Genomic DNA, 9,525 nt, shown 5'->3' with positions numbered 1-9,525 from the left:
TGTACTGTTAGTCCTGTTTAATGTACAGACCACTGGACAATCCGACTTGTGCAAACACATCATGTGTCTTTTCACATTTGTTTTCAGAGCAGAACTATAAGGACAATGTGGACACCTATATGGCCTTTCACCAGTGTGTGTCATGACATGCCTTCTTAATTCGGAAGCCGATCGGCACTTTTGACCACAAATACGACAGATTCTGAACTCCAATGAATCACTTAAGGTTCCCAGTTGATCTAATAAACTACAGGGTGACCCTAGTTTCACCTGTGCACCAGGAATAGCAGTGACATGGCCCAGGGCATAACTGGAGTCGGCCATATGCAGTGGGTCACCCTCGCCCTGCAACGAGGAATATAGTCTCAATCTTACATCTAAGGAGCTCTTGATGCAAATATATTACATTTATCTCCTATTAAGTAACTCAAGCAATTTTATATTTCCTTTTTAAGAGTATCCAAGGAAAAGCGTGCTTGAACGATTTTGTCCAGAAGAGTATATAAACAATGTAACCTAGACGAGGCCCCCCAATCCCCCCCTCTCCACCTGGGAAAGGTTATCAGAAAGCCGAAAACTGTACACGGTGAAATTTTGTTTGGGAAAATTTAAACCATATGATACAAGGAAGAAGCTATTTGCACCCCTCCCAACAAAAAGTTAGTTCTGATCATATCAGAATTACCAAACTAATGAAAATACTGTACAGTATTTCATTAGTTAGTTAGTAATAATTTTTCATTAGTTTAGTTAGTAATAATCGATCAGTGCAAAGGCCTGTTTTCTAATACAATTTCAGCTGATGAATACTCTCTTAAAAGTAAAAATAAACTAAGCCCACACTTGATAAACATATTTTATTAACATTTCCTGTAGATGTGCTTACAAAATGAGACCATTCTGAAATTTTCACTTCATGTTTCAAACAAATACAAGAGAATATTTTTGCGCAACAAAATGTAGTAATAAACACGATTCTAATTTACACTGGGTCATCTAAGCTTTCCTTTGAGTGGATGGAAACCATTACTAAATTTCAGAGCACAGCAGAACTTGACCCAAACTCCTACTGTCCTTCAAAATTTTGTCATATGCATAAACAAGACCTTAAGTAGAGACTTAATACCAAAAACATTACGTAATTCTAAAATGAATAAAATTAAGGTGGCACCATCCTACATGTGTTTTTTTTTCTTCTACATAAAAAGATGAATTTTTTCATCAATGTTCATAGATATGCATATGGAAAACAAAGAGAGCTAGAGGAATCCAAGGCACATCATAGTGGCTTGTTAGTGCTCCGGGTGGGATAGTGGAGCAATAACCTCGTAATTCCAAATCAGGTATTTATTTGTTGAGTTCTATCACATGCCTTGGAAGTAGGTTAGGACAAACACAAATGCTGCAGCTCGTGCATTTCGTATTATGCAAAGCTCTTCATTTGAATAGTTTATTCAGAAATGATTTTTTTACCTATTGCAATTTGAACAAAACTGCAGAGCTTTTGCATGAAACACAGTTGCTGCAGCCAGGCAGGCACATAGGAATATGTAAATGACTACAATTTTATATAAAATGCTCATTAAGCTCTTTCTTTCAAGCATATGAAGTAACACAAATTGAATGAAAGAAAAAATTCTTCCACTAAATGTAGTCATTAACATTAACCTTGGTAAGTAAAATTTAGCAATGTAAACAGACCTCAGTTTTCATTCAGCCTGCATAAACAATGTAGGGAACTAATATTATAGCTCTGCATTTTACTGACTCTTTCAAATGCAACAAATGTTAAAAGGAGTAATATTTTATTCAAACTAACACTCTGAGATCTGTTTCCATGCCTCACAAGTTATAGAACCTTACAGCAGCTGCATTATAAAATGAACACAATATTATTTCTGTATGAGGCTTATTCTTTGGGTAAAAAAACAAAAAAAAAATACTAGGAAAAAATTTACGAAGGTTTGAAAGGATATGAAAATATTTTAGTGGAGAAGGCATGGAAAAAGGTTGTAGAGGGGAGGGAGATAAGGATAAGAAAATTAACAGTAAATAAGGAGCAAACAGCTAGCAGGAGTAAGGGGGTGGTAGTGGTGATGGGCTGGAGTAAGGGGGGTGGTAATGGTGATGGGCAGGAGTAAGGGGGTGGTAGTGGTGATGGGCAGGAGTAAGGGGGGTGGTAGTGGTGATGGGCAGGAGTAAGGGGGTGGTAGTGGTGATGGGCAGGAGTAAGGGGGTGGTAGTGGTGATGGGCAGGAGTAAGGGGTGGTAGTGGTGATGGGCAGGAGTAAGGGGGTGGTAGTGGTGATGGGCAGGAGTAAGGGATGGTAGTGGTGATGAGCAGGAGTAAGGGGTGGTAGTGGTGATGAGCAGGAGTAAGGGGTGGTAGTGGTGATGGGCAGGAGTAAGGGGTGGTAGTGGTGATGGGCAGGAGTAAGGGGTGGTAGTGGTGATGGGCAGGAGTAAGGGGGTGGTAGTGGTGATGGGCAGGAGTAAGGGGGTGGTAGTGGTGATGGGCAGGAGTAAGGGGTGGTAGTGGTGATGGGCAGGAGTAAGGGGGTGGTAGTGGTGATGGGCAGGAGTAAGGGATGGTAGTGGTGATGAGCAGGAGTAAGGGGTGGTAGTGGTGATGAGCAGGAGTAAGGGGTGGTAGTGGTGATGGGCAGGAGTAAGGGGTGGTAGTGGTGATGGGCAGGAGTAAGGGGTGGTAGTGGTGATGGGCAGGAGTAAGGGGGTGGTAGTGGTGATGGGCAGGAGTAAGGGATGGTAGTGGTGATGGGCAGGAGTAAAGGGGGTGGTTAGTGGTGATGGGCAGGAGTAAAGGGGGTGGTAGTGGTGATGGGCAGGAGTAAGGGGGTGGTAGTGGTGATGGGCAGGAGTAAGGGGGTGGTAGTGGTGATGGGCAGGACTAAGGGATGGTAGTGGTGATGGGCAGGAGTAAAGGGGGTAGTAGTGGTGATGGGCAGGAGTAAGGGGTGGTAGTGGTGATGGGCAGGAGTAAGGGGTGGTAGTGGTGATGGGCAGGAGTAAGGGGGTGGTAGTGGTGATGGGCAGGAGTAAGGGATGATAGTGGTGATGGGCAGGAGTAAAGGGGGTGGTCGTGGTGATGGGCAGGAGTAAGGGATGGTAGTGGTGATGGGCAGGAGTAAAGGGAGTGGTCGTGGTGATGGGCAGGAGTAAGGGATGGTAGTGGTGATGGGCAGGAAGAATAAGGTTGATGATGTAGATAGCAAAGGTGGGTAAGGGGAAGAGAGAGGGGGGGGGGGGGAGATAAAAAAAATGAAGGTTATAGGAGGCATGAAAGTTAGACATGGCTGGTTGAGGACAGAGAGGCCTAAGAAATGGTAAAGGATGTTGACGCAAGATGCGGAATATTAGGTGGCAGTAATGAAGCTGGAGAACTAGTAGGGGGAGAGAGAGGGGAAAGATAAAGGCTGATGAAAAGTGTAACTGGTGTAGGCAGTTTAAAAAGGGGACAAAAGGGCAATGAGCGGTGGCGGTGAGGGGACAAGGGTAAAATAAAACGATAAGAAGTGGAACCAGAAGTTATTAAATGGGAGGACACATGAGGAAGTAACAGCAGAGTATGGGACAGAAGTAGCAGATGGCAAGGAAGAAGCAGAAAAAAAAATGGGGAAGAAGTAGCGGCAGAAAATGGGGAAATAGCAGGAGCACTGAATGGGGGAAGAAGTAGCGGCAGAAAATGGGGAAATAGCAGGAGCACTGAATGGGGGAAGAAGTAGCGGCAGAAAATGGGGAAATAGCAGGAGCACTGAATGGGGAAAAAAGCAGCAGTAGCAATGCATAGTGAACCAACCCGTTCTCGCAAATTCGTAAAGTCAATACTGACTTATTAAATAAGTGCATAGGTGACATACTAAACATAATAGATACCCTTAAAATAAAGCTTCATAGAAAACACCGACCTTACCTAACCTTGTTAGTATCTTAAGATAAGCATCTTATAGCTTAGTAATTACAATTGTTACTTAACCTATTATAGGTATAGGTTAAGTAATAATTGTAATTATGAAGCAATAAGATGCTTATCTTAAGGGGCCGTCTGGTTATTATAGTGAAAGTTGTTCAATGTCAACCAATATTAATTTTCTAGTTGTATATGAAAAGTGCTGAAATTGTCCCAAGTTTCAGTGCTGCAGCGTAAATAGAAAGGGAGTTTTTTTTTTTTTTTCAACGTTTTTTTACACTTTTCAAGTCCACACTTCAGAACACACGTTTCAGATATAATTATTCTGTGACACTTTTCTGACACATTAGCATATAATAAAGGATTTGGGGATTTAGAATTTCCAAAACATCTTTAGTTTTCCTAATACAAATGTTCAAAGTTCCCCAAAATTTTTTTGCAAAAAGAGAAAAATGAAAGCCCCCCAATGTAGAGACATGTCCTCCACATATACTGTGTAAGTTTCATGTAAATTGAATAAAAAATGAATCGGTTTTGTAAACGTTTGTGTCAATTGAAAAAAAAACAGAAATGAATAAAGTCTAAGGTTCTAAAATCTGTGGCTGAGGCTGACATCAACCAATTTTCTCCAAAATTGGCATCCTTACAGATAGGCTTACGTACAGTCAGGTGTGCAAGTTTGATGCAAATCGCCCAAAAAAATGAAAAAAAAAAAAATATTTAAAAAAAAAAAAAGAAAAAAATACTTTTTTCTTAAAAAATTTTTCCAATTAAACTAATTATAATATTTGTTTAATATATGCTATTGTGATAGCAAAGAGTCGTAGTTATGATTTCAGTTGACACTTTTGATTGATAATAGATTTTGACCATTTTTGCATAATTTTCACAACTACTTCAATATTTTTTTTCTCCCTTCCTATTTACTGTATACTACGATGCTGAAACTTGGACCAGATGAAACACTTTTCATATAGAACTTGTCAAAAAAGTTTGATTGAAATCGAATGAGTTTTCATTTTTGCATTTTTGGACCCAGATGCCAACCAGACGCCCCCTTAAGATACTAACAAGGTTAGGTAAGGTCGGTGTTTTCTATGAAGATTTTTAAGGGTATCTATTATGTTTAGTATATCACCTATGCACGTAGTTAATAAGTCAATATTGACTATACGAATTTGCAAGAACTGGTTGAGTGAACATATAGCAGCAGCAGAAGTAGTACCCACATATAATTGGGAAGCAGCAGCAGGAGTGGATGGGGATACCTGGTCGATGGGGTTGATGGGGAAGAATTAGCAGCAGAGGATGGAGAAGAATTAGCAGCAGAGGATGGGGAAGAATTAGCAGCAGAGGATGGAGAAGAATTAGCAGCAGAGTATGGTTAAGAATTAGCAGCAGAGGATGGTTAAGAATTAGCATCAGAGGACGATTAAGAATTAGCATCAGAGGATGAGGAAGAATTAGCATCAGAGGACGATTAAGAATTAGCATCATAGGATAGGGAAGAATTAGCATCAGAGGATGGGGAAGAATTAGCAGCTGAGGATGGGGAAGAATTAGCATCAGAGGATGGAGAAGAATTAGCAGCTGAGGATGGGGAAGAATTAGCATCAGAGGACGATTAAGAATTAGCATCATAGGATGGGGAAGAATTAGCAGCAGAGGATGGGGAAGAATTAGCAGCAGAGGATGGAGAAGAATTAGCAGCAGAGGATGGAGAAGAATTAGCAGCAGAGGATGGGGAAGAATTAGCAGCAGAGGATGGAGAAGAATTAGCAGCAGAGGATGGGGAAGAATTAGCAGCAGAGGATGGGGAAGAATTAGCATCAGAGGATGGGGAAGAATAAGCAGCAGAGGATGGGGAAGAATTAGCAGCAGAGGATGGGGAAGAATTAGCAGCAGAGGATGGGGAAGAATTAGCATCAGAGGATGGGGAAGAATTAGCATCAGAGGATGGGGAAGAATTAGCAGCAGAGGATGGGGAAGAATTAGCAGCAGAGGATGGGGAAGAATTAGCAGCAGAGGATGGGGAAGAATTAGCAGCAGAGGATGGGGAAGAATTAGCAGCAGAGGATGGAGAAGAATTAGCAGCAGAGGATGGAGAAGAATTAGCAGCAGAGGATGGGGAAGAATTAGCAGCAGAGGATGGGGAAGAATTAGCAGCAGAGGATGGGGAAGAATTAGCAGCAGAGGATGGGGAAGAATTAGCAGCAGAGGATGGGGAAGAATTAGCAGCAGAGGATGGAGAAGAATTAGCAGCAGAGGATGGGGAAGAATTAGCAGCAGAGGATGGGGAAGAATTAGCAGCAGAGGATGGAGAAGAATTAGCAGCAGAGGATGGAGAAGAATTAGCATCAGAGGATGGGGAAGAATTAGCAGCAGAGGATGGGGAAGAATTAGCAGCAGAGGATGGAGAAGAAATAGCAGCAGAGGATGGGGAAGAATTAGCATCAGAGGATGGGGAAGAATTAGCAGCAGAGGATGGGGAAGAATTAGCAGCAGAGGATGGAGAAGAATTAGCAGCAGAGGATGGGGAAGAATTAGCATCAGAGGATGGGGAAGAATTAGCAGCAGAGGATGGAGAAGAATTAGCAGCAAAGGATGGAGAAGAATTAGCATCAGAGGATGGGGAAGAATTAGCAGCAGAGGATGGGGAAGAATTAGCAGCAGAGGATGGAGAAGAATTAGCAGCAGAGGATGGGGAAGAATTAGCAGCAGAGGATGGGGAAGAATTAGCAGCAGAGGATGGGGAAGAATTAGCAGCAGAGGATGGGGAAGAATTAGCAGCAGAGGATGGGGAAGAATTAGCAGCAGAGGATGGAGAAGAATTAGCAGCAGAGGATGGGGAAGAATTAGCAGCAGAGGATGGGGAAGAATTAGCAGCAGAGGATGGGGAAGAATTAGCAGCAGAGGATGGGGAAGAATTAGCAGCAGAGGATGGAGAAGAATTAGCAGCAGAGGATGGGGAAGAATTAGCAGCAGAGGATGGGGAAGAATTAGCAGCAGAGGATGGAGAAGAATTAGCAGCAGAGGATGGAGAAGAATTAGCATCAGAGGATGGGGAAGAATTAGCAGCAGAGGATGGGGAAGAATTAGCAGCAGAGGATGGAGAAGAATTAGCAGCAGAGGATGGGGAAGAATTAGCATCAGAGGATGGGGAAGAATTAGCAGCAGAGGATGGGGAAGAATTAGCAGCAGAGGATGGAGAAGAATTAGCAGCAGAGGATGGGGAAGAATTAGCATCAGAGGATGGGGAAGAATTAGCAGCAGAGGATGGAGAAGAATTAGCAGCAGAGGATGGAGAAGAATTAGCATCAGAGGATGGGGAAGAATTAGCAGCAGAGGATGGGGAAGAATTAGCAGCAGAGGATGGAGAAGAATTAGCAGCAGAGGATGGGGAAGAATTAGCAGCAGAGGATGGGGAAGAATTAGCAGCAGAGGATGGGGAAGAATTAGCAGCAGAGGATGGGGAAGAATTAGCAGCAGAGGATGGGGAAGAATTAGCAGCAGAGGATGGGGAAGAATTAGCAGCAGAGGATGGGGAAGAATTAGCAGCAGAGGATGGAGAAGAATTAGCATCAGAGGATGGGGAAGAATTAGCAGCAGAGGATGGGGAAGAATTAGCAGCAGAGGATGGGGAAGAATTAGCATCAGAGGATGGGGGAAAATTATAAGCCAAAGATGAGAAAGAAGTACCAGCAGAGGAAGATAAAATAAAAATTCAAAGAAAGATATCAGTGAGACTAGTCAGGAAATAAAATAATAACAATTATTTAAATTAGGACAGGAAATGAAATGAACAAATAAATTGTACACATCTTGAATAATCTCAATGATTTATTAATCTAAGATATGTATTTGAAGTACATTCCTTGGTTACCTTTACCTTTCTAAGAGTATAATACAACATTTTCAAGATCTTGAATCTGATCAATAAGATGTTGCATGAAACAACAACAAAATTGTATTTATTCTTCTAATTTAAAGTTGATTTAAAAATTTGTTTACTGAAATTCCACTCAAAGAGACTTCTTGACCTTTTTACCATCTTCTATTATTGTGACTAGAAATCCACAGCCAGAAAACAGTGAATGACGTCTAAGTTCACTAGCCCTAATTTTACGGTGGAAATGCAGGCCTTTCAGTGTCGTAATGCCAACCATTCGTAATATAAATAAGAGAGAGACCTTCCAATGCAATGCTGTGATGCCAAACATTCCAAATTTGAACTCGATAAACTAACACTTTGATAAAAAGTTTTTTTTTATTATTAAAACTTTTATTTCATTTTTGGTTGACCTTGCAAATCATTACTACCCTCATTGTACCATCTGTTTTAAAACGTGGCTGCATAGGATTAAATTTATCCCTCAGGCAAAGCACTGCAACCATTAGATAATTTAAGCACTTTACCTGATAACAAAAACAAAAATTAATTCAAAACTTTAACTGGTTAAAAAAGGCCAAGTACTGAAACCTTTTGGTCATTGAGCACTTCATCTGACAAAAAAAAAAAGTCCAAGTATCGTAACGTTTTTGTTCATACAACTATTTGCTTGCTAACAAGAAAAGGAAAAGCATTGTAACCTTTGGTTTTCAGGCACCTTAACTAGCTATATACAATAATAATGACAATAATAACAATAAAAATAAAATCTTTTGGTTATTAAGCACTTCCAAAAAGTTTGTTGTAATGGCTTGATACAAGGTAACAAGGAAAAGGTAACTTAGGTCATCAGTAACAACACTCGAGCATAATATTAACGGCAACTGCTGTAAGGTTAAATCAAGAACAAATACCCTTTGGTGTGGGGTCATGGCCTTTTGTCCAAACAAAAATTAGGAGCTGTAATTAGTACCTGACTCTTTGTATTTAGGTTGTATTTGAGGCTTGTATTTACTTGTAATTGAGGCTTGTACTTACTTGTATTAGTACCTGACTCTTGTATTTTATTGCAAATCAACTGATTATGAAAACCCACTTTTAAGACCCCTGATATTGGATTTAATTATCCAAATTCAAAGTACAATAGAATTAGATTTCACTTTAGTTTACAAATTTATTTTGTGTTAATTCAAGATTAAACAAATTTAAAATAGTATTATTTAAATATTTTGATTAAAGTGATAATCTTGTACTGTTACTTTTAGAGCCTGTCGTCCATCAGTAAAGAAGACCGAGGCTTGTTGCAGTGTGGAGAAACATCACATAATGTCATACCAAAAATCATGACACATGATTGCAAGATATTTTGTTTCGATGATTTTTAACTCCCAAAAAATTTAATCATGCATGTTTTATAACAAAAACACTGGGTGCTTTTGAAGTAATCATTCAATGTATATGGGCCTTTCAAAGCTTTAAATCAAACAAAAACAAGCGATTCTTTGTATCCCGCAGCAAATTATTTTGACGCAGTACTTTTGTTAAAATACTTTGAAGCATAATATTTACAACCCAATGAACCCATTTTTGTAATTTTGTATGTTGCTTCAGCAATGTGGAATTTATCAAGAGTACCGGGATTTTCAAATTAATGTATTTAAAATTTATATTCAAAATTCTATGAAAATAAAGAACTGTATTTTCAGTG

The 9,525-nt window shown here is 40.2% G+C and overlaps 1 protein-coding gene across 48 annotated transcripts in view; it reads right to left on the bottom strand.

Annotated features, from left to right (window-relative positions):
• The window catches only part of LOC123758321 (longitudinals lacking protein, isoforms H/M/V), a 191,001-nt gene that overhangs the window by 136,932 nt on the left and 44,544 nt on the right, over nt 1-9,525 (bottom strand). For 4 of the 48 annotated variants that reach the window (XM_045742587.2, XM_045742586.2, XM_045742585.2 and 1 more), the window contains exon 5: nt 271-345. The exons of the other annotated variants lie outside the window; for them this stretch is intronic. In XM_045742587.2, the coding sequence (XP_045598543.1) occupies nt 271-345 (75 nt within the window). The remainder of the gene's footprint in view (nt 1-270; nt 346-9,525) is intronic. 48 annotated transcript variants of the gene reach the window in all.

The sequence above is a fragment of the Procambarus clarkii genome, chromosome 11 (assembly GCF_040958095.1).
Source record: "Procambarus clarkii isolate CNS0578487 chromosome 11, FALCON_Pclarkii_2.0, whole genome shotgun sequence".
Lineage (NCBI taxonomy): Eukaryota > Metazoa > Arthropoda > Malacostraca > Decapoda > Cambaridae > Procambarus > Procambarus clarkii.
This window is presented reverse-complemented; position numbering and strand designations above follow the sequence as displayed.